Raw genomic sequence first — 25,764 nt, forward strand, 5'->3', positions numbered from 1 at the left:
CAAAGTGCTCAGCACTTTGCAGAGTCTTCCACATGTGTTGAGGGAGGGAATTCATAGCTGTAAAATAGCATGCTGATGTGGCAGATCTAATTCATCCACAATGAGAAGCACTGACCATAAGCAAAATAATATAAAGAAAGCTCTTCATAGGTCTTAATGAGGGAAAACAGAAAGGGATCATTCTTCCCCAAGGAATTCCCTAATCACATATCAGTTTCTAGGGAAGCTGGTAGAGATTTCATTCCTACTCTAAGACAGTTTTACCTATTTGATATTGTTTGGATGTACTATACCATATATTGCCTTCAGTTAAAACTTCATTACCACTGAGCTTGTTTCCTTGGTCAGTGGCAAACTGAGCAGTTAAAGCATTTATAAACAAACCTCTTGTAGGTTTTACTATTCAGTGAGAAAAAACTTAAAGACTACTGAGCAAAGTAATTTAAAAACAAAAACACCCCCAAACATTTATGCCATATAGAAGTGGCTGATATGAGACAGTAACTCATAGTCCTAGGCTGTATTTGGTGCAGTGGCTGCCAGAACCTCTATCTTACCACGAAGAAGAAAACAAAAAGTATACTCTTGATTCCCCAAACAAGAAATAAGACATGTCAGAACATGGAGGACTCTTGGATAAACAGAAATACTTATGTCCGTTAATCTCAAAACTCTGATGCAGTTTCCATTTTTAAGGTAATCTTTTATGTTACAATGTCTGTACCTTTCTGGGCAAAGAAGAGGTTAAAAAATTTTATTTCTAAAACCAGAAAATGCTCCACTGAAAAGCTGCCTAAGCTGCCAAGCATGGAGGGATAGTACTCCAGTTGGAACTCATTACAGAGACAACATAGGAGAGTTGATCCAGCTTTTTATTTACTGTAGAGGCAGGAATGACATGAACATCTTTCTATGTAGACCTAGAAAAATATGTTGGCCCTGAAGCCAAGGATCAGAACATTACCAACCCTGCCAAAATGAAATAGGTTATTTGTTTTTTTAATTTAGCGAGATTTGGCACTGCTTTATGTAATTTTCCCTGGAGAAGAGGAACTATTTATATTCTTCAGAGCAATCATAATTGTTAATTTTCAGTGGCCCCTCATAAAGAAATTGTAGGTTTATTATGTTGAAACAAGAGAACTACAGTTTTCAGTCTGGTAAGGACAGACAGTTTTGTGTAAAGCCATATTAAGTCTCTTCTGGTAGATGGAACTTTCAAGAGAAGGTGTTTTTTCAAGTAAGCACATATCCATGTCTCTCTGGTTCAGCAATTGTTACAAAGAGGAAGGGGCATGCAAGTCCCACATTTAAAGTTCAACTTCCATCGAGTGAAATATAACTAAGGAGATCTCCCATCCACACATAGTTCTTTTTTTTCCCCCTGAATAAAGCCATTGCGTGAAGCACCATGTGGTGTCAATTGTGAGCATATAAAAATAACAGGTGTCTTGTCCTTTGATGTCCTGTCCATCAACAGTCCTAAAAAAGGATTTTACACACCCTTATACCACCATTCAAGTATCATGCACAGTCATCTGTACACAGCATTAATACAGCTTAAATTATATATCCAGATCAGATTATGCTGCCTCTATCTGACAGTAGTCATGAGAACCTGTTGAAGGACGTTCCTAGGGCTCTCCTTACAGACCTCAGTTTAGAGGTTTAAACTCACTATGAGGCAGGAGAGTGACTCAGCTATTACAGAGGGTTTGACCCTTTGTAAACTACCAGGTACCAGATCCTAATCTGGTTCCCAGGCAGTTAGAGCGAGACCTCACCTTTCAGGCTGCTTCTGACGAGCACTTTGACCGCTCATCAGCCAGCCTGATTTTCAAGAAGAAAATGTAAGATCAGTCTGGAAAGTCGCAACTTTTCTAACAGCTACTCCATAACGAAAGAAAGAAAGATTACGTTACAAGACTTGACTCAGTCCCTCTTAACTAGTGAAGTCATAGTAGGCCACATGAGGAACAAAAATAAAAGTAGACTCAATACAGAAAAAAAAAAAAGGCAGAGAAACAAAAGGGGACAAAACTAGCTGGTTCCCTCCTGCCTCACCATCAGGATATCTGAAACTGGTCATTGGAGGTAAGGGGTAAGAAATTCATCAAATTAACAAGCTGAGATCATAGCCTTACTTGAAATTGTAAGAAGAGATCTAACATTCCTCGCTGCTTTAAAACAATAGATGTGTCACATGCAGCACAGAATTATCACTATTTGTCCAGTAAACCTAAGAAACCATAAATAAATGACATTAAAAGCAATACAATAATTAATGCTACCTATTATGCAAGAAAATTATTCTTAATTATGTCTCTATAGTTTGCCAGGCATTTTTATGCAAGTAGTTTTGGAGATATGCTGTATTTACATATTATTTAAAGAGTCCATCAGATAGTTCAAGTCTAGATTCCTTAAAAAACACAACTCAACAGCTTTATTGTATCTACTTATATTAAAAAACCTGTCACTAAATAATATATCCTGAGCATAACTTCTTGTTTTGATCATCAGCTATACAAAAGAGAACATTTGATTTTTATGACCAACTTGAGCTTCTTGCTCATTACTGGCAATAGATGTGCTCCACAGTCCCACAACTACCCACCCTGACCTACCCACTCCCTCCAAAATTAGGACAATGAGTACCTCTGGCAGCTCTAAACCTTTATGACTTGCTTCCACAGGCTGACTCCTAACAAACAACCCCCAGCAGCGCTACAGGCTTGGGGAGGAGTGGCTGGAGAGCTGCCAGTCAGAGAGGGACCTGGGGGGGCTGATTGACAGCCGGCTGAACAGGAGCCAGCAGTGTGCCCAGGGGGCCAAGAAGGCCAATGGCATCCTGGCTTGTGACAGCAATAACGTGGCCAGCAGGGACAGGGAAGGGATCTGACCCCTGTACTCGGCACTGGTGAGGCCGCACCTCGATTCCTGTGTTCAGTTTTGGGCCCCTCACTACAAAAAGGACATTGAATGACTCGAGCGTGTCCAGAGAAGGGCAACGAAGCTGGTGCAGGGTCTGGAGCACAGGTCGTACGAGGAGCGGCTGAGAGAACTGGGGGTGTTTAGTCTGGAGAAGAGGAGGCTGAGGGGAGACCTCATCGCCCTCTACAGCCACCTGAAAGGAGGTTGCAGGGAGCTGGGGATGAGTCTCTTTAATCAAGTAATAAGTGATAGGACAAGAGGGAATAGCCTCAAGTTGTGCCAGGGAAGGTTTAGATTAGATATGAGTAAGTATTTCTTTACAGAACAGGTTGTTAGGTGTTGGAATGGGCTGCCCAAGAACGTGGTTGAGTCCCCATCCCTGGAGGTGTTTAAGAGTTGGGTCGACATAGCACTTAGGAATCGGGAGTAGTTGGGAACTGTCAGTGCTAGGTTAATGATTGGACTGGATGATCTTCAAGGTCTTTTCCAACCTAGATGATTCTGTGATTATGTAATAGCATGCAAGGATTGCATCAGATTTTCCAGAAACTCTCAATAAGACCAAGCTGTTTCTTTCAAATGAAACTTATATGTGTTAAATATTACTGCACCTGAGTGATAATGAAGCATTAAATATTGACTTAGCTCTTCAGTATCTAGAACCGATACAAGTGGAGGGTGACAGGAAGAAAATTTCTAAACAATCATATTTTTTAGAGTATTCCCACTGTCTTTCTAACAAGTATATTAATTAGCGACCTCCTCATACTGCAATAAATATACTTGTCAGCAAACCTCTAAAAAGAACAATCATATGATAAGCACGAGTCATTCCATGAAGCTAGTACATTAATTACTGCATACTTTTCCACTATTATTCATCACAAGGATAATAAATGAGCCAGAACATAAGGTTTATTTATACTGAGATTACTTTCCCCTAGATTGACAGTTGCAGAGGTTTTATGGTACTGGTCTACTCCATCAAAAAAAAAAAAAAAAAAAAAAAAAATTTCGAGACAAGAAAAATTCAGAACATTGCTTTTCTTAAGATGAACTTACAACTATCAAACTACTGAAAAATATCCCAACTATTGCTTTAAATGCTTCTCCTTCAGGTATAGCAATTCAGAAAGAGAGATCAGTGGGAGCTTCATGGAAGTGACATTTTCTTATCAATTTATGTATTTCCAATTAAAAGCAGAGTGCTTTGATGCAGAACAGCACACTGCTTTGTAATTTTGCAATTACATAGCTGGTTTTCATTAGTTTTAAAGAAATGGCATCAGAAAATTATTTTAAAAAACATGGATAAGATATATTGGAACACTGACACCAAGCAGAGCTCTTTACATTCCATCATCATTTGGATGTTATTCCTACTCTTTGAATAGCTTTGCTACAATTCTCTTTGTAACCTCAAAAACCCCAATATTCATGAAGCTCATTCCTTCAAGAAAAAAAAAAAAGGTAAAATTGTTGTATTTTTACACAAATTTACAGCATATCTCTACAGCTCAAATCTTGGTGATGCAGTACAGATATGCATTTTAGAAATGTTCACGGGCACAGACAGCTCCTTAAGAATGTTGCTCATATTTATTCTTTCACAAGTCTATTCTCACAGAAACAGGCTCATCAAGCTGTTCTGTATTTCTGTCAGTGCAATATAACAGGAACTGGGGAAACAGATTCCATTTGCAAGCTATCTTGCAATTTAAAAAATTACTTCAAATTTAATTAAAAAACATTTTTTGCAAAAGAGCAGCTGAAAAGTCATTTTAGCTAAAATGAGAAAATGCTTTCTCCAATTTAATTTTTTTAAGAATTAAAATTTATTTAAAAAAAAAAATAAATCACAGGCTATAATTTCATTAGGATTATTTGTCAATGAAGATTCAATAAACTCTAAAAAGAAAGAAAACTTTCCCATCACCAGAATTTTGTCCTTCAGGGAAATTTATACTGCACTGACAGTTTTGATAATAGTGAGTTATCATATGCATACAGATTTTTGCTTGGTTACAGACATTTAATAAAGTTCCATTGCTCATTCTTTTCATGCAATAGCAGCTATGATGCTTTTCTAAATTGCACGTCTCAAAAGTTTTCTTTCTTCTTTAGTGTTTAAACATTTAAAACTCTTGAATTCTCAGATTTAGAAAATCTGGTTATTAGCCACTTCTCTAGAATGGAAATGTTAAAAGGAGCTTCAGGTGAGCTATCCATACACAACTGCATGTTGCACACCTAAGGTCTCTGTAGAAACTTTCAAAAATCCCAGCCTAAGGATGGAAAATAAAAATTTAAAAAAAAAAATGGAGCCTACTTGCAGGTAACCTAACCTGCAGCCCCCAAAGCACATTTATTTCTGGTTCTAACAAAATGGTATGAGGAGCACATGTGCCAAATTCACCACGTTATGTGACCTTCTTGCTTTCTGCCATCATTAAATCTCAGCAGCTGCTTTGTTTTAACCAGGGTCCATTTTTCAGGGTCAAAGATACATTCCATTTTATATACTGGGAACAGTATCTTAACCTTACTCCAGAAGTTTTTTCCTACCTAACAATATAAGAATATGTAATGTAATCAAACATCTCTTTACCTGTCCCTCCCATCAAGCAGCCTCCATAAAATGGCAGCAAAGAAACATGAGAAAGACCCTTAATAAAAATAACTAACGCAAAGCTCCCTTTTTGAAGGAAGATTCCCACTTGCATGCTGGAAATAATGGAAAAATAACAGGTTTGGTTGTTTTTTTTTGTTAAATTAGCACACATTTACAGATCCAGTACCATCCAGGTGATAATGGACAGGCTACAAGGGATTTTGGTTTTTAGTCTCTTAAGTGTTGCTTTTCTTTTTTTCTTTTTTTTTTTTTTCCTGAAGATATAACCATATTTAGATTTCAATTCAAAGCACAGCTCTAGTTTATAGTACATAAAGATGTCTCTGAAGCACAAAGTACTGAATCAGAGAAAGGAAAGCACATCCCATCCTACAGTGGTGACATGAGTTATTTGCATAGTTGCCACAAAAGTAATAATTACACTGTAACTCAATGGGAACAATGGTAATTTCACAGTAGCTCATGTTGTTGTTATCACCCTATATCCTGATAACTGTGAAATTAATTTGTGGCACCACTGTATGTGTCAGCTTTAAGCTGTTCCCTAGGTAACATTACGCTGCCATAGAGAAGGAATGCTTGGCAGTAAAATGGGTAACAGCAGATTGATTATACAAAAAGAATCTTCCCTCTACATACAAATAACTTGGCAATCAGAGAAGATGATGAGAAAAAATCCTTCCCACTGCTTTTTTTTTATAAATTAAAAAAAAATAGTTGATGGTATTAACTGACCATTATCCATACACTAGAAGAATGCAAAGGTAAAACAAAATGAGCAAACTACCACATTATATTTAGTGCCATTGACCCATTGTTCTAACTGCAGCCAAGATGCAGCATAAAAATGCTGAAAATTTCTTTTTCCTTCTTCTAATTATTTCCCACATTAACCATTAAATGGCAATTTTAAACATAAAACCAAATATACATCACTAAGACATATTTAGGAGAGCAACAATACTGTAGGTTATGGTTTCACAAATAAATCTCACCTCATCTGAGAGGCACAGTCCTTTCACCTCCTGAACACTCAACATTATTTTGCAATACTACTACTGCCAAAGAGGAGTTCCACACTAAATATAAAAGACAACACTCTGCTACACAGTGCATGGAAATGCTTACAAATTTACTGGTGAAAATTCAGTGACACAACAACTGAAGATCTGGTAAACATCAAATCATTAAATTTAAGGAATGGAATTTAATTTTAATTATTACTGATTGATAACAATAAATAAAACACTGAGTTTAAACTTTCCAGTCATTCTGCTTGGTACAGCAATAGGTATGAGGCTTTAGATTAAAGAAAGATGCTACTTAATTTTATAGAATTTGGATATTTCTTTCACGTTTAACCCAGGCCTATTTAAATAGCATTAGCATTAGAAATGCATTCTGTAATGCCTTGTTCACTTTCGTTATGTTTGTCTGTAAGGAAACGTGAAAAAACAAAAATCACAGCGTGTTACATATACAGACTCAGTGCTTCAGCTGGAGTTTTGTTACTGAAAAAGCAGCAGCATCTCAGTGTCAGCACTAGTCATCAAAGCAAACCAAGGTGTTGAGCAGATACTCTGATCCAGGATATCCAGGGACAAATATGTTTTGTCGCTCTGTAGTTTTGATCTTTCTCTTTGATTGATCCTCTTTTTATGATTGCTGTCCCCAAAACCCCTGACAGGTGATGTTCAAATGTGGGTTTGTTTTTTTACCAATCCAAAAATAGAACTCTCAGAGCTCTGAAAGCAGCTGCAGGAGCCTAAAGCCAGCTTGGACAGTCCCAAATGTGTATTCTTCATTAAACATTGGCACATTCTATGCCAAATTATGTCACTGGTGCTAGGAAAATTGTCCCCGCCCTATACTCAAGTATTCACTGGAAAAGCACTCTGATCATTGCCACTATTGACCCAGGAATTCAACCTATATCCTTTGCCACATCAGCACATACCCTCGTCCATTCAATATTCTTCCACTCCCCTCTTCCTCACCGTGAGAACCAATTCTGATGCACAAGGACCCTTAAATGGAGACAACATACACAACACACATTTGCAAACAGCATGCTCAATATATTAACTGTATGGAGAATTTGCTAGTGCTTTTAACGCTGATAGGAATTACTGAGCAATATCAGTACTAATTGATCCCCTTTTTCAGTCCCATTAATAACTGTCTGCAGTTATCTTTGCTTTGCTAGACCAGTGCAGAGCCTTGATGCTCAGCTAAGTCAGTGGTCATTTTTTTTTCCACACACCTGACAGTACTTTTGCCAGAAGGAGCATGGGCCAAGTCTGATGGCTGGCTTTTTAACACCTGTGTATCTCCTCTGTTCTTTATTTTCTTTTATACACTCTTCAGGTGTCAGTGCTGAAACAACTCAAATCAGTTGGAACAAACATGCCTCCTGGAATGACAAATGCTGCCGGTGACAAACAACCTTCCATTTGCTGGATCATTGCTGCCAAAGGCATTCAGAAATACTTCAAGAAAGTTGTACATATGCATGTAAGTAAAGATCTTTGGAAAGCTTTAGATGCTAGTAGCAATTACTGTTTTTACTGTAAACCCAAACTTACTACCACAGAGAAAATGTCTGTGACCAAGAGGTGTCAGATACTCTTTTTAGAAGGCTGATTGAAAAATGATTAGTGGGGATAAAAAAAAAAAAATGCCTGAGATAGGGAATTTTACCTTTATAAACATTAAATCAAACCAGGTGTGGTACAGCCGATATTTTTACCTATGATACCATTCAATAACCTGCTTGAAACTAACTAATGTACTCTGAGCTATCTGTGGTTCACAAAAACAAATCCCAACATTATTTTTAGCATGCACTGGTAACCACTGTAGCAAGACTGCTAATGAGGCTGAAGATTAACTCCTGAATTGTGAACTATTTGCTAATACTCCATAAGTGGTGGCTGCTCATCATCACATTTGGAACATGCTGAGATACACCATGGACCAGTTTATAAAGCTACTCCCACACTACTTTAAATGTATTTATTTTGCTGAGGACTGTTCAAAATTGTAAATAATATTAGTGTATCTTTAAGACATTTGTGGTGTGTTGACTGCCACAGTACAATAGTGATGTCTACTGACTTGGGGAATGGCTTTAAAGCAATGTGAAAATTAGCTGAAAATGAGACCAACCTCAAAAATTCTAAGCAATTCCTATCCAACTCCCCAGGTCTCAACAGCAAAGTCACTACCAAAAAAGATGTCTTGACATCTCTGGTCTCCCCCAGGTGACAAATTGCTGATATATTACTAGCTCTACGGGCTTTAAAAGAAATGAGACAGTCTGCTGATATTATTTATATATTGTCATTTTAAATCTTATTTTAGATATCTTTTTCCTCAAAAAATAGGACTTTTTTTTGAGGAAAAATTTACATCATTTGACCAAATTAATGGAGTAGTTCTTTCCGATTTCATAAGATTCAGTAGTGTCTTGGAAAAAGAGTGTACATGATCTCTAACCATACAGAAATTATATTTGATTACTAAAACTACAATGCTGTAAACATAGCATCCCCAGAGAAGCTTGTTCAAATATCTCTAGGATACAATGTCTCAAAATTAAGACAAAATCCTTGCAATTAAATGACACCAAATAGATTTTGTATGACAGTTGTCACATACATTCAGTGAGAGTTATTAGCCAGCACACAAAGTCTTAGAATAACTTCCATTGCACTTCCAGCCAACTGTAAGCTTGACGCATTACCTTGGAAGAATGCCACATTTCCCACTGTGCTAAACTTACTGAAACAAATAGGAAAGCAGCATTGCTGTGTTACATCCCTGCTTTACTATTGTGTAATTGGACCACACTACAGGAACAACACTCTATATTACAAACAGCGAGTTACCATTATCAACTTGTGGCTTCGCACTGTCAGCACAAAAGCAATGGATTCTTCTCTTACATCATTGAATTAAATGAGTATGATAGAAAATATTAAAAGAAGTTGCATGTCAAAGCTCTGTTTGCAGTTATACTTTTAAGACAAAATAAATTTTATAACTTATGACATTGTTATGCTATCAGGAGAAAGAATGTTTAGCAAGGCCAATAGCAAAAGATGACTCAGGCCTTTTCAATTTAGGGGTAAAGTCTTCACTCACTCAGTGTACCCAAGTAGAATAAAAAAATAAAAACAGATCACAGAAGCAGGAAGTACAGGAAGATAGCTTTACACTTACTGAAACACATCTAATTCAACTAGGAAACAGAGCAAAATGTTTAAGTTTTATAATCTCTGCTGGTTAAATGGCTACCTGTATTAGAAACAGAAGATCAAGGATTTAATCTGCAACTGGCTGAACATTGGTTGTCTCCAATCTCCTGGATTATTAACCAGCCCTTGCCCATGATTCTAGCCACAGAAGAAATTATCTGTAGAACGGCTACATCTCTACAGCCAAAGATACCTAGAATGAATATATATGAGCAGTGTCACGCAGCAGTAGGAGGTCTCTACAGCAAAACAGTTGGCGTTAAGGCCGGACATAATCCTTCCTTTAACAAGGGTTGTGTTAATTTCAACCTAGTTCTAACTTAGTCCTGTAGGCTTGGGCTTGAGCAACTGCCACGGACATCCATGTCTCTGCAACTTCTGAATCACAGCTGCCTGTGCTGTCTAGCTTAGAGGCAGCACAGAAGTGCTCATCTGCCACAAGCAGGTCTCACAGCAGCAGCACATCCCCCTGCCCGGGCACGTGCTGCCTCATTGGCTTTCCTCAAATGTTGACTGAGTCAGTGAGGATGACACAGAGGCACCCCACAGGTAGGCCATGACTAAACGTATGACTACATAGAAGCCATTTAAGCCTATCTACATCTACCTCAAAAAAAGAAGTTATGCCAGATGCTGATAATGGTACAGCTGTATCTCTCAGTGCAGGCTGAAAGATGCATTGAAGAAACGGGACTCTAAGATCTGGTTTTGATACTGCTGCCACATGGTACTCAGGATTAGCCATGCAGTTGCAGCTCTTGTTAGTGGAAAACAGCCAATGGAGCCAGAATCTCTTCTAAATATATAAAAAATCCTATTTAAGTATTTTTAAACATCCCTGTATAGTTCTTTAATTAGATGGAAAACAATTTCCACCTCAATTATTTTATCTGACAATAAATCACAAGGGAATACACTTCAGGACAGACCACCAGCAGTTGCCATGCAAGTAAATTTGCAAGGGGAAGACTGAGGTGTGGACACTGTGAGGAATGGCCCAATATCTAACAGCCAACCATGAGGCAAGGAACATGCTGTAGGTCCCTAGGATGAGCAGCTGTTTTACACATGCTCAAGTGCATTTCCTGTTCACTAGAAAAACACAGATAAGCAGGAAAAACTGCTCAGGAACCCCTATATGCTTAAACAGGAAGACATGCCAGATAGGAGAAAAAGAAAACATGTGGAAAATTATTTTATAAATGTATCTTTTTCTATAATAAAAATAATACTCAAAGTATAAGTGTTTTCTTGCCCTTTTGGTAATACTGTCAGATACCAACCAAAAACTTTTTTTTTTTAAAAAAAACACATTACAAAATACAAAGCAAGTGCTTGATTAATACTAATTAATACTGACAAATGTGGAAAAATCTTCAGTAGGTAAAACAGCAATAATAAAAGTATTAGTAGTATTAAACGCTACTACTGAATAGTAGTAATAATAATTACTATTAGTATATTAGTAAATACTATTACTTTTAAATAGTAGTCACTATTTTTTAAAGTACAGCAATAGTAGAAATATTAAATACTATTAATAAATAGTAGGAAAACAGTAGAAGTACTATTTTAAAATATTTTACAAAAACTTATCACTTTTAAAATATTTTATTTTAATGGTGTCAGATTGTAAATCAATGTCTTTTGTAAGTATTCTGATGGAAATCACATTATAATTCTTTCCATTAAGTTCTGTTCCACACACAGATCCATTATTAGAACTCATCTGAATGGGTCCAAATACTATGGTGATATTTAGAACTCTTCAGGGTTTATTTCACAGAACAAAATGTCTTTATATTTTTTCTTTCTGCAAAAAACCTTGAAGTTCGGTATTGGACCAAGCCAGACTAAATGCTCCAGATTGGCTGAACAAGCTAAATACATACAAATTGAAACTTACTGCAAACGCCTGCTCCACAAAGAACCTTGTCACTGCCAATATGCTTTGCACGTTACAAAGCATGTCCTAGACAAGCAGTACTGGTCATTCAAGATGGCAGGAGATGCTGCTCAAGAATATTTAGTTTGTTCCTTGATTCTCCATGACACCTCTTACGCTTGTCTTGCTCTATAAGCGGTTTCCTTTGTACAAATTGTTGCCTGAAATCTTAACACTTCTCACTCCTAAGGGTGCTAAAATTTAGTAGCTTTGCTTTAGGCACTAGTCGTGAAAGTCTGAGTGGTATCCTGAAAGACCTAAAGTGGTCTAGGGCTTAAATGGCTGCCCACCAACTTTTCAACTGCAAGCTCCAATAAAAGACATTCTCCTATAAAGAATCTGTGTTCCTTAGAAGTGAGGATGGAAAATTGTTTCTGCAAAATTTTGTAGCCAAATTGCTAAATGTGTGGTACTGATGCTAATTTATCTTCTTAACAACTAATTTATTGAAAAAATACAATACAATTTACAGTCTTATTTTCAATAAACAGATTGATTCCATTGGAACATTAAACTTAAATAATCTTTCCTTGCTCTCCCAAATAGCCTCAAGTAAATAAACAAAATTTAAATTCAGAAGTCTACAGGGGAAGGGTAGATTAATTCTGAAGGAAGTTAAATATCTTGGGGCACAGCTGGACCCACAGTTTAATCTCTGAAACACCCTCATCCCAATATACAAAACATTTCTAGGAAAATGGATGTTTGCTCTTACCTCTAGAACCACAACAGTCAGTATAGTATAAAACTAGGACTCTTGAGAAGCAGCAAAAAGTGTAAGTGTAGCTACTAATATTCATTATAACTAAAGGGGTCTAAACATAATATAATCAGAAAATATAATGATGATCTGGCCACAATGAACATATTTTGCAAAGACACACTCTACCTAATAAAGCATTTTTGAATGGACTCTGTATTTTGTCCTCAAGCTCCTAGCTTTGCTTTATATCCTGAACTCCAAGGAGAATGTACTCAGAGATGCCCATGGCAATACAAAGCCCACTGACTTCAAAGGACACCACAAAGTGGGGAAGAAAGATTACACTTTTTGAGAACTACGGTAAATGTCTGAAAAGAAACAAGTGCAGATATATTTAAATTAGAACTTGTAAATACAGACTGGTTTCTGACTGTACACAAAACAGAAGTTACCACAGGAAATAGGGTTTCTTGAATACAGGTGGAACGTGGTACTCTTAAGAGGCTGGCTACGGTGGAGATTAAATTCATGACTTACAAATAAACACCATGAGTTTCCACAGCTTGAATAAAATATCTGACTCCTTTGCCAAAGCTGTAACATACCCAGCTTCTGTGTACATCCCAGACTTCTTTTATGGTCTAAAATGGTATAAGACACCTTCTAACTAAACAATCCAAAATCCTGAAACATAACATCAAATATCAATAATTTACAAAAAGGCATTGCTCACAGCAAGACCACCAAAAAATTTCCTTCACTCATCTCCACACTTTTTAATTTAATTTCTATTTAACGAACCATAACCTTTCTCCAAGTTTATAGGCTGATGAAACAAAGGTATTCATAAACCTGGTAGTCCACATTGTATATAGTTTCTAGCAATCCAGTGCATTTTTTCCTGATTGTTAATGGCAGCAAAGAACAAATTTCAGAAATATTTTTAAACCTTGATTTTTTAAAAGTAACAAAGGGGGAACCCATAGAGTGAACTCAAGATTCTGTAGTGCAATTTTCTACTCTAACAGTTTGCAGACGAGCGGCTATTAGTCACTGAAAGGTATGATGCTGCACCCACTGCATGCCATCTTTGGAGTCTTTGTGGTAAGCCATCTGCCACAGTGGTTTTCAAAATCTCTTTCACCACCAACATCAGACAACATCTCCTGCAGTTTGCTAAAAAGCAAAATTTTGACTGTTATCCAATTCTTTCCTTTAAATCATAAAACTAAATGGTTGAAAAGCAAGAACAGGCTCCCCTTCCTTGAAGTGACAGAAAAGTGGGGTTTGTGTTCTCCTCTTCCCTCTGAAATTTTTTTTGGGAATGGTACACATGAATACAACAACTATGTGTTTACCATACACAGAACAGACCTGCAATACATACAAGAAAGGGTATGAAAAACATTCAAGATTTTACCAAAAACGTTTGTGTAAGATCTTGCCTAAAGCACACTTCAGTATATCAACAAAAGTAGTAATTGCAATGCAGTTTCCAAAACAATGAATATTCTTTGTTATTTTACTATATTGCTTGCTATTTTGCTAACAAAGATCCATATACTGTTTATATAAACTACAAGGCATAATTCAGTCCTCTGATGTAAAGTAACTGAATCTACATTGCCAATTGGAATCGCAAAAAAATTCAACATCTTTTTACATCTGCCAGTCATAAACATCATCGACGCACAACTTTAGGTCAAATGCTAGCCAGGTGACTAAAGGAAAACAATCTAAATTATCTTATCTCCTCCCCTGTAATATCTAAAGAAACAAGCCTATTCTGTGTCTACATCACTAGATCAAAAATAAATTACAATTCATAAATTAAAAATGATAAATTATATAGAATATTTTGAACAATGTGTGTGCAACAACCAGCTGAAATAAACTTGGAAATTTAATTCAGTATTAAATTTTCCAGTGAAGATATTAAGAAGTTGATATTCAACAGAACAGCTCATCTCACAATCAAGCTCAAAACAAGACACTATAGTTTTTTCAAAAATATATAAAGCAATGCAGTTACATTCTAAAGTATAGAAGATAAACATTATCACTAGTTCCACAAGATCTTCAGTGTGAATTATACCTGTGACTTGAAACAGTGAACTTGTATAAAAGAACCTTCTTTTTTAATTGAAAAATGAAATATGAAGTGATTTAAATCTCCATGTAAATGATACAAAAAGACAACGTAAGTTCTAATAACTATCACAAAAATAATTACATTAATGTCACAGATTCCTATACATGCTTGGTGTTACAGCTCTGCACAGTATCTGCCTGTAGACAGAAATTATTCCATTGTGGTAAGATCTAAGCAATGCATCCCAGGTACTGCTTGGCCCCCAGAGGGTGGCTGGTGGGTGACTCAGGAGTTAATTAGCCAACGAAGAGCAAGGTAAAATTACATGAACACAGAACCTTGTTAATGCCACTAAACAGTCTCTAGCACCCAAGCAGCTTGTTCAGTCATAGCTATCCTTATACAGGGCTGTTGCACTGTGAAGATACATGGCTAATGTTTGGTCAATACAAATGATGACAATCTGTTTCAACCATAAGGTACACTAAGGATGACAGTGAAGTTCTGATTTCAAAATGGGACTCAAACCAAAATTATATTTACCTCTATTAGCCACATAGGTCTTTACTATGGAAGTACTACTAAAAGTTCTCAAGTGCTTCTAATATTTTGCATGTATTCCTATGCAACACCAAATGTAACTAGCAACACTAGCATTCTGCAGCATCTGCTTATTTCCATATGCTATTAATAATATGTTAAATTTATAAAATTGTCAAGATACATATCTAGAAAAGAAATTGTAAAGGGAGCATGGTCTATTCCCTAAATTCCAGTTTTGTGGGTTGTTTTGTTTTCAGTCTGAGAACATCCTTGCAGTTAATTTTATTTAAGGAATATTTCAAAGCAAAATGTAGTCTAAATAAAGTTCCAAATGAATAAGCCTATAAATCAAAGTGGTTTACCTAGGCAGTATGTCCTCTGGGGTGGAGGAGCGTTTGGTGGTTGTTGGCGAGACATCAGAGGAACATGCTGGTCACCCAACACGGCATAGTGTTGTTGCACTTTGAAAGCAGCACATTTTTGTTAAATACATATGAAGCAATCACTTGTGTCTCCCTTAAAAACATGCCCCAAAGCAGTATTCAAATGATTGCACTGGAAAGAAATATAAAGATAGAAGAAGGTGGAAGAGAAATTTGAACTTACTCCCTCAGTCCCGACTAAGCATACTAATCACAAGACTGGTGGCTACTTTGTATTACTGGAATTCACTCCAAAGGCTTCCACCTCCCCAGAATGAGGATTTCTTTGAATAGTTGATCTGTGAGACCTGAATTAGGAACCCAGAAGCAATTACCTTTTCTCCTCCTCTTCACCTTCCCTTTCAGTTTACCTGAGATTGGTCCCATTTCTCAGAACAGCTTAACAACAATATAGGAAAGCAGGCATACTTCTAACATGACATATTTCTCATTCTCCTTATATTCTCATTTTCCTCGTATTTCATGCCTGCATTTCTCTAACTCTTTACCTCCACGATGTGGCTTTTTAAAATGGGAAAATCAAGCTGCCTGACTCAGAACCAGAATATGAACCTGTATTTGTCACATCTCAGGCCACAGCCCTAACAAGTTGGTTACTAGATATCTTTTTGTGCTGCTGCCTTGTTTTGTTCACATGTTTTTAAATCCCTAACTTTTACTCTGCAAACTACTGAACATTTGTGAAATCATGGAACTTCTTACACTGCAATTTTCTTGGGTTTTGCCCAACCACAGAAAGTATTTGTTAATACATTTGAGAGTCTAGACCATATTAAAAGAAGCTTGATTATTACTAACCCCAGTTTATACAGTTGTCAAGACAACAGTGAATATCATCATCAACAGAAACTGTTTCTACCAAACTGGAAATCACAGTTGAAGCCTCACTCCCATGTTCACATTATCCAAAACCATATGGAAATACATGAATGCAAAAGAAAATTCCAAATGAACTTTGGTATCTTTTTATACTGATCCAAACAGACAAGCAAACTTTCTCTCTCCTTTCTCACTTTGAAGTACAAAGAAATAGATGTTTCAAACTTCCTTTTTATTAACAAGCCTATACAAAGCTACTCAGCTTTAATTTTCACCTGCAAAGCTTTCCTGCATACTAACCCAGTCAATGTTCAGAAGACTGACTGTATACATGTTCTCCAAGTAGGACCCATTCATGTATTCAACATCTTACCCATCTTACTAATTGCTCACTGCTATAAGCCACCATCGTGGCTTACCAACTCAATTCGTAAGTAAACGATTTCAACACCAGATTCAGAAGATGTTAAACACTATGGTTTCATTTGTCTGACACCAGATTCATGAAATCTACACTAGACACAGACCTAAAGCATATTGATAGTATAGTGTTCAAAAGCAATCTATCATCTGCTGAAGTGGTTGATACTCCAAAGGGTTGGGCTGCAGTTCAGAGGGAAAAAAGAATAAAAGAAAAAAAGAGATGAGTGAAGTCCTGCCCCTGGGGAGAAACAGCCCCAGGCACCAGTACAGGCTGGGACCAACCAGCTGGAAAACAGCTTTGCAGAAAAGGCCCTGGGCGTCCTGGAGGACAAGCTGAACATGGGCCAGTCCTTGCAGAAAAGGCCAGTGGTATCCTGGGCTGTGTTAGGCAGAGCATCACCAGCAGGTCAAGGGAGGAGATTCCTCACCACTGCGCAGCACTGGTGAGACACACCTGGAGTGCTGTGTCCTGTGCCGGACTTCCCAGGACGAGAGACATGGACATACTGGAGCAAGTCCAGCAAAGGGCCACTGAGGTAATCAAGGGACTGGAACATCTTTCACATGAGGAGAGGCTGAGAGCACTGGAGACATTTAGCATCAAGTAGAGAAGGCTCAGGGGGATCTTATCAATAAGTATAAATACCTGATGGGAGGGAATAGACAACAGAGCCAAACTCTTCTTAGTGCTGCTCAGTGAAAGGGTAAGAAACAACAGGCACGAGCTGAAACACAAGGAATTTCAGGGTTGATTTTTTTTTTTAAAAGGGGGGGTGGGGGTGGTATTGGGTTTTTTTGTTTGGGTTTTGTTGATGTTTACCCAGAGTCTGTGGAGTCTCCATCCTTGGAGATACACAAAACCTGGCTGCACACAGCCCTGAGCAACATGCTCTGTTTGACCCTGCTCTGAGCAGGAAAGCTGGTGTAGATTAGTGATCTTTGAAGTGGAGCATGAGCAAGACAATCCACTTGGACGCAGGAAGAAAATATTTTTTGTACCATTAACAAGGCTCTTTTTTTAAATTAGTAGTGTTTATAACATCTTTATCTCATCCTTTTTTAATTTCTATTCTTATGTGTGTTTTATAACACATAATATATTAGTACAGTGATACATGTATATGATTTATAAAAAAATAAACATACACATATTGGAGGTGCATGCTCAGAAATATCTTGCTGGTGTACAGTCAAAAAAGTTGGGAGACCACTGGCCTAGATCATCTCCAATGGACCCTTCCAACTTCAGCAATCTGTGATTCTTTCTTTTGATAAAAACGGATGCCTGGACACAACGTGAGTGAATGGATTCGGTGGAAAAAAAAAATTGCCCTTCCTGCCAGGTGATGTCTGTTGCTCTCTGAAATTTGTCCTTCACCTTGTAACCCTTCACCCAGTAACTCTCTAAACCTTATCTTCTTCTAATTTGATATTAATAATTGGTTTTGGATTTCTTCCACACTTATACTAAAAATCACTTTATAGTTTGGGAGAGTTTTCATTATGGTTTTTTTGTTTGTTTCCAAGAGTCCCCAAGGCTACTTTACCATACTTTCCCAGAGGAATGGTTACCACAGCAGACCACATTCTGCTTTTGCCACCTATGAAAAGACTACAAGGGTCAGCATACAGTTAGCTATGACACTTCCTCCTCCTTAAATACTTATCTCCTTGTAGTAGCCAAACCAGTATAAGAGCTCCTTTAAATTTCCAGATGGAGCTTTACTGAGTATAAGGATCCAGATTTTTTACAGTGATTATATATTAAGAACAAATTGATCCCTGTTTAACAAAAGCTTAATGCTCTTATTTATGTAACCTGACATTATAGGTATATATCTATGCTATTTTTCTGCCAATTTTACTACATAAAATACCCAATTAAATTATCATATACACATTCAAGGTATGTAAGGCAATAGTCTGTCCATTTATAAACCCCATTCAAAAAACTAATGTCTTTTTATTGTTTACTTAAGCTTTGCAGTTGCATTAAAATATAATAATAAATAAACCATTTAGACTATGTTAACAAAATAAGCAAAACACTGGCTAAATTGAATGCTTTATGATTTCATCTGCAATCATAAGTAAATCAAATTCTTACAATACCACTTTTTATACACTAAGTAATGGTAAACTACTATCAGCTCATTATCTTATTCAAGGTCTAAAATAATATGTAAAGTAGAACTAGAGAAAGTTCATATGCTTTATGATAATTTCAAAACCCTTCAGAGAGTTTATTTTGCATACATCTATACACATAAACAAAAAAGATGATTTTCTTGTAATCCTTAATTTGAATACCATTCAGTTTCTGAAGAGGTGGATAAAGAACAAGACTCTTCTTGGATATTAGTGGTTGTTTACGCAAAGCACAGTGATATTCATAGACTGGAAATGTAATGAATCCCATATTAAATTGACCATTTTTCTCAAAGAGAAAGTTAAAATGGAAGGTCTCGTTCCAAACAGGAACACTGGGGAAAAATGTTCATTGTATCTCTCATCTGGCAGACCAGTAGTAGCACTCTGGGAAATCAGAGAAGATTTGGGCAGACTGCCCACTCAACTTAAGGCTCATCTGAGATCCACATATATCCGCTTAGCTATCCAGCTACGATTTTTTTGTTGTTGTCATTTTCAGGCCCACATGCTTTTAGTGCCTTTGTGCAATGTACAACCCTCCCCACATGCTTCCCTTACTAAAAGGAGGCAGGTATCTCACAATGCTGAGGCCACCAAATTTATGGTCCCACGCCTGGTCCAATGTCCACTATAGTTATAGGAAAGCAAAATGAAATTTAATCTGTCAGAATGTAGTATTTGAATTACATATGCTACAGATAATCTTGGGATCCAAATACAAAAATGCAGCCACCAAGGATAGGGGGTGACTATGTGACTATGTAGCAGTTGAAATACTGTAGAGCCTAAGATAACAACTGTCTTTCACACACATTTAGAAAAATACATACACCTACACAGATTTACCTCTCTAAATTAACATTTTGCACCTTTGATGTGTTACTGAAGTATGTTATAAAAACATACTACAGTCTTAATTTAGTAAATCAGGTATTTTCTTTACCTCCATAGAAACAACTGAGAAAGAAATCAACCATATAATATTGACTGCAATTAAGAGAATTCCAGCACTGCACAATATCTGTCACACTTCGCAATCAATAACTATTTCTCAGAATGGCTTGTACAATAGCAGAAATAGCCAGGATACAAAAATTTATGAGATAGTAAAGTGCTTTTCATTGTATGCACAGCATAGAATCATGAGAATCTTCTACACAGTCCTTGTAACAGAAACATGACCTTTGAAATGCCAAAGATCCCTTTGCTAGTGAATGTTTATCACCAAAGAGCTGTCAGCTCCCAAGTTTTTAAAAGATTAACTCTGCTGAGTCACGTATCGCAAAACACCACAAACCTGCCCATGGAAAATTGTTACAGAAGAGTAGGAATTTGAAATCCAATTTGTTGAAAATACTAAATGTAGCTTCATATGCTAAAAGTTCCCCAAATCTTTATTTTAAATCACTTTCCATTTAGTGGCACTACACAAAAGATTTACATACACAGAACACTGACCACATAGGGAAAAAACCCTAAATGTGTGAAGCAAAACAAGCAAAAAGCAAGAAATCACAATTGGAAAGGCGAATGCCATTATTTTAAAGTTATTTGCAACATTCATAGTTGAAATGTTCAGAAAGGAAAGAATATAATTTGGAGGTAATAAGAAAGGCTTCAGAAGAGGCAGGTTGCATTTCAAGTCAGAGTATCTTTACAAGCACATATTCATAGCAGGGTACATGAGACGAGCATCATGAACATAAAGTCAGTCATGCAGATAAAGTCATTCACACACATCCATAAATTTAAAGGGATTACGAACACAATCAAAGCAAATTGGTGTAATTAGTTTTTCAAGAAGATTCTCTTTTTTTTTTTTACTTTTTACTGTGTTAGTGCAACTCTTCAGAAGTTACTCTGATATCAGGCAAGTGAAATGAAGTACTACGTTTGCATCATTACATTTTGCTATGCAGCTTTCAAATCCTTTAAAAGTACAGGTTACTATAGTTTTCTGATCCATGGTTAATATTATAATTAACATCTTCCTCATTGTTCACTGAGTTATTTTAGAAAACCTGTCTTTGATACCACCACCTATCAGCATAGTAATCATTCCCTTTTCAAGATACTATAACTGACAAGTTTCTTTGGAGTCCTGTACCCAGATACTACACAGTGCAAGTAAGGGTGACGGAAGATTCATGTACCAACTAATTTTAACCTCCTCTAATAAGCATTAAGTGCAATGATATGAGGATATTAAGCAAAATATACAGCTCTACAATATATGAAGGACCAGATAGATTCCAACGTTCCATCAGCAAAACCAAAATCATGTAAATCTAGTGATAGAATCAGAGTAAACAGGAACTACATATATAAAAATCAAATCCAATTTAAAAGCAAGCACAGGTTTATTCAAACAGCATTGTACAATTGCTTTAACACTTACAGAATTTAGATGAACAATATTTTCATTCCCTTACAGTTTAGTATAAATATAAAGCAAGGCACCCCTTAAGCATTTTAAATAACAAATTAAACATTTACGTTTTTTACTGTGCAGTCAGGCTTAACATTTATGCAGCTTCAAAACCAAAGTACAGCCTCAAGGGAAGCCTCTCCACTGACAAATTAATACCTTAGAGAATAGAGCTGAATGGTGGCAATGAACTCATTTGTTCCCCCAATAATGAAGAATGACTCTTTCTTTACCACATCTGTGACTGTTGCTATGGTGACCCAGACTTACCTCATTGCTTCTCGAAGTGCTCCTCGCTCACTAAGAGTCGTGTGCTTGATGTCATCAAAATTATTTTCTAGTTTCTCACAGTTCTGCAACAAACGGAGAAATCCATGTAAGACTCTTAAACAGTATATTGTACATGCATTAACATTATTTAACATCATGCAAACAAAACTGATTTATATTATGTAACCCCAAATTAAGCATTCTGTTTTAATTACACAGGAGTCATTAAAGACATTGAGAACTCAGAAACAAAGTAAACATGAATCTTATTACATGGTTGTCATGGAAATCATCTTATAAATGTTCCATAATGAAATGTACAGATTTTTTTTTTTCTTTGAAAAAAAATTAATTTTCCTTTATCAGTATGCGAGGCTACAAAGCTACTATACACACACAGACGAGAACAGAAACCTAAATGTGCATTTTAGTATTATAATAAAAGTTCTAAATTCTGTCACAATGAAACAGGCACTGTTGTTGGAACAAATCGATCATATTTAATTCATATTTAATTTAAATTTTAAAATATAACAGAAAAAGATTGTTTATAGATACCTCAACCACTTTTTTTTCAACCATGTTTTTTCCAGATTAGAGCTCACCAATATTTCTAAAAGTAATACGAAGCCAACAATTTTGTGACAATAAATGAAATAAAACTTCACTATATTCTGTTTATTATTATTAAATGTGTGACTGATTCCATTACTCCAGAGTGCTGATCCTTCTGCTCCCATAAAGGCAGTAAAATTGTTTCAGAAGATGCTGGGGAGTACAGAAATTTGTATCTGTGCAAAGCGATTTTGAAATACCTGCAAACAAGAATTCTCTAATCATCTGCAGCATCCACAGGATTTCTGTATTCTCTTGAGGTTTCATCAATACCGGAGGCTTTTAGGTTACCCCTGTTCTCTGCAGCGCCTTTCTCCAATACCAAAACATACCTCTGGGAGGCATAATTTTGCCATATGGGTGTAAAAGAAGTTGCAAGCGTAACAGTTACTGTTGCTAACATCCTTGAAGGCAGGATTGTCGGGCTCTTTATGCTACTAGCTTTCAAGAAAAAATGTGCACTATTATTTGGTCATACCGCTTTCACAGTTTTTAATATCTGATATTAATTTTCAAGTCCACATCTTAAAGATAGTTATAGTAAATACAATAAAAGTTACCTATTGTTATTTCTTTTGTGCATTGATTCCTTTTTTTCATAATTACATTCAATTTGAGGCTACAATAGCATTACTGGAAAGGAAATAATTAGATATCTGTAAATGACCCAACAAGATATTTTAGCTTGTCCAATTAACATTTAAACTGTCATTATTTTTAAATAAGATTACAGACTTTTTAATACAAAGTTTTAATGCTTTAACAATACATTTCTGAGCAGGAGAAACAAACAAAGCTGTATTTGGAACTTTTGCAATCTTTTCTCTCCCTTACAAAAAATTATTCATGTCTTAAGCAAATCTTATCCCATGGCTAATCTCATATTATTTCTTTGTTTATATTACAATCAGCTGTCCTTTGCATGTCAAAATCCTACTCAAAAACTCAAAGAGATTACACAAGGAAAACTGGGAAGCTCTACAATGAAGTATTCCATTATTTAGATCAGCATACATTGACCTTCAGCTCCAAGCACATACAGGCAGATCAGTCATTTAAAATACACAAAAGAAATCCAAATTGACAATTAATAAAGAATTCTTGATTCATCAGTATTAAACTAAAAGTATCTGTGCAAGTAAAATCAAACCTCCCATCCTCCAGAAAAGCAGACCAAAGGAAACACCATTTGGAATATTGCTCCAAGCACCAAAAGACAAAAGCAATCCTGTGCCACCAGAATCTCATCACAGGTTCAGAAATTCTGAGCATCACACAGTTCATTTCTCTTGACCTTGTGGTATAAAGCACATAGAAATGACAAAGGATCCAAAGCACACAAGATTTTTATCAAACACAACTAAATCTTCTCTATATCATACAAGCTAAAATAACTGATGGTCTCCATGTGGAAAATGCTGAAATGTGTAAATTGAGCTGGTACTTCTTCTTTGCCTACACAGATCATACTGTGTTAATCAGCTGAAGAGCCACAAAGGTGGCCCATATCTAATGAAAACGCTGTGATCATGTAGCCTCACACACAAATATTCCATCTCAACTATAAACCCAATGCAAAAATGAATAGATAACCCAGAACAAAAAATTGTTCAAATTTTAGAGACTCAAATAATAGATATTTTATCAATTCATTTGGCAAGAAGATTATACCATTTCTGAGAATTGTTTCTGGACAATATCTTTCTGTTACTTTAAACCAAATAGCTCTCATCAAGGTACACCAGTTGGAGAGCAAAGTCCATTTTCCATTAGGAAAAAATGAACTGAAAACTGAGCCAGATGCAAACTCCTGAAGGAAAATGACCTCATAGTACTATGTCATCAGTTACTGCATACATACTGAACAGGAAGCGAGCAAGTATTGATCGTACTCACTGCTTTCCAGTTAAGAGTTGCAATCATCCAAAACAGTATGTTGAATTCTCTCAGAGAAAAGAGAACAGGATGTCTGAAATACCAAATATAAGCATAGCTAGAGGTGCACCGGTGACACTTCATCGGTCTGAGTACCAGCTCACATGCTACATTTGCAGATCGTTTGAAAGGATATCAGTTTATAAGAAAGGCTACCAATATGAACGAAATTGTGAGCATGAGAATACTCTGAAGAATCTGTCTGGGAAATGATGAAACTTCGGTAGACCGTGACTAGGGTGAGCTTTACATCCTTAAGTATTAAATTAGTAGCAAAAAAAATAGAGTAGAGCTCATTCTATTATCTAAAGAAACAGAATAGACCTCATTCTATTATCCCTGCTACCAAACAGGTTAATATCTATAAACATCTTGCACAGGGCAGTATGGTTTGGCCCATAACACTTCATAGATTTAAGTATAATGAGCAATTAAACTCCCAGGTGTTTCATTTCAAGCAGCAGCTAAAGTAAAAAAAATCACAACATAAGCAATGAAAAAAAATGGGGTTTTGGTGGCTTACTGCCAAGCGATTTTCTGTGGGTATAGATAAAGTCTAGAAGTTTTAACTCTATGATTCAATAATTATATAGTACTCTATATGTTATCACTCTTGACAGGTCTATAGTGCTGTACGATACTAAACTAAATATCACCTTCGAGAAGTTCAGGAGGAAAAATAAGTACCGAGATGCAATTAGGGACATGGTCATCATAAGTCAAACTACCACTGCATGTCAAAAAGCCACAAAAGTCTAAATACTGCTTCTTAAAAGATTCTAGCATAAATACTTTGAAGTTTCCTAATGAACCAAAAAGCAAGAGAGTGGGGAAGAGATTTTATGTATAAATAAACGACTTATCATATGAGATCTTAACTAAAACTACATGACAGCTAGTTAAAAAGGGAGGTGTAGACTGGCTATCCACAAATATCTGTGGCATCACACACAGCATACTGGTGGAACATCTTCTCAGAAATGAGAAAGATGAATGATGAATACATGAAGATTAGGAAGAAGAAAGATTAATGAATAAATTGAAAAGCTTTTCCTCCCATAACCACAAAAATATTACTTTTTTCCTACTGCAATTTATTATTGTTAATAAAATAAACTGCTAGCTTTGGGAGCAAGGACTATGTGCTCATAATTCTGTATTTTCAGTTATGGTAAGCAATAACATTAATAATTTCATTACAAAGTTTATAATAATAATAATCTAACAGTCTGAGTAAAATCAGCAACTACCAAATCCAAAGTACTCTTACTCTTTGACACTGGTTGAAGTAACAAACTAGCTCACATAACTGAGAATATAAATAAAGATTCACTCTAGTTTTAAATAAAAACCTAGAATTCTGGCAAAAGTGAAGTTGTACTTTTTAAAACACATCTCTAAACATTCATCAGCTTCGGTGTCCTGTATATGTTTTTGTCTTCGATGGAAAAGCCCTCTTTGCTTGACTTAAGTAATTTGAAAAGTAATTCTTGATTTGGTCTCTTGGTTCAAATCAAAACTTTGCAGAAGTATCTCAGAAACCAAAAGCAGTCTATTGCCTGGTGTCACCAC

General features: G+C 36.2%; 1 protein-coding gene across 1 annotated transcript in view; it reads right to left on the bottom strand.

Annotated features, from left to right (window-relative positions):
- Positions 1-25,764, bottom strand: part of DPYD (dihydropyrimidine dehydrogenase) — a 349,307-nt gene that overhangs the window by 295,431 nt on the left and 28,112 nt on the right. The window contains exon 3 of the mRNA XM_026853962.1: positions 21,643-21,725. Within this exon, the coding sequence (XP_026709763.1) occupies positions 21,643-21,725 (83 nt within the window). The remainder of the gene's footprint in view (positions 1-21,642; positions 21,726-25,764) is intronic.

Source organism: Athene cunicularia, assembly GCF_003259725.1.
Source record: "Athene cunicularia isolate RWA chromosome 8 unlocalized genomic scaffold, athCun1 chr8_part1, whole genome shotgun sequence".
Lineage (NCBI taxonomy): Eukaryota > Metazoa > Chordata > Aves > Strigiformes > Strigidae > Athene > Athene cunicularia.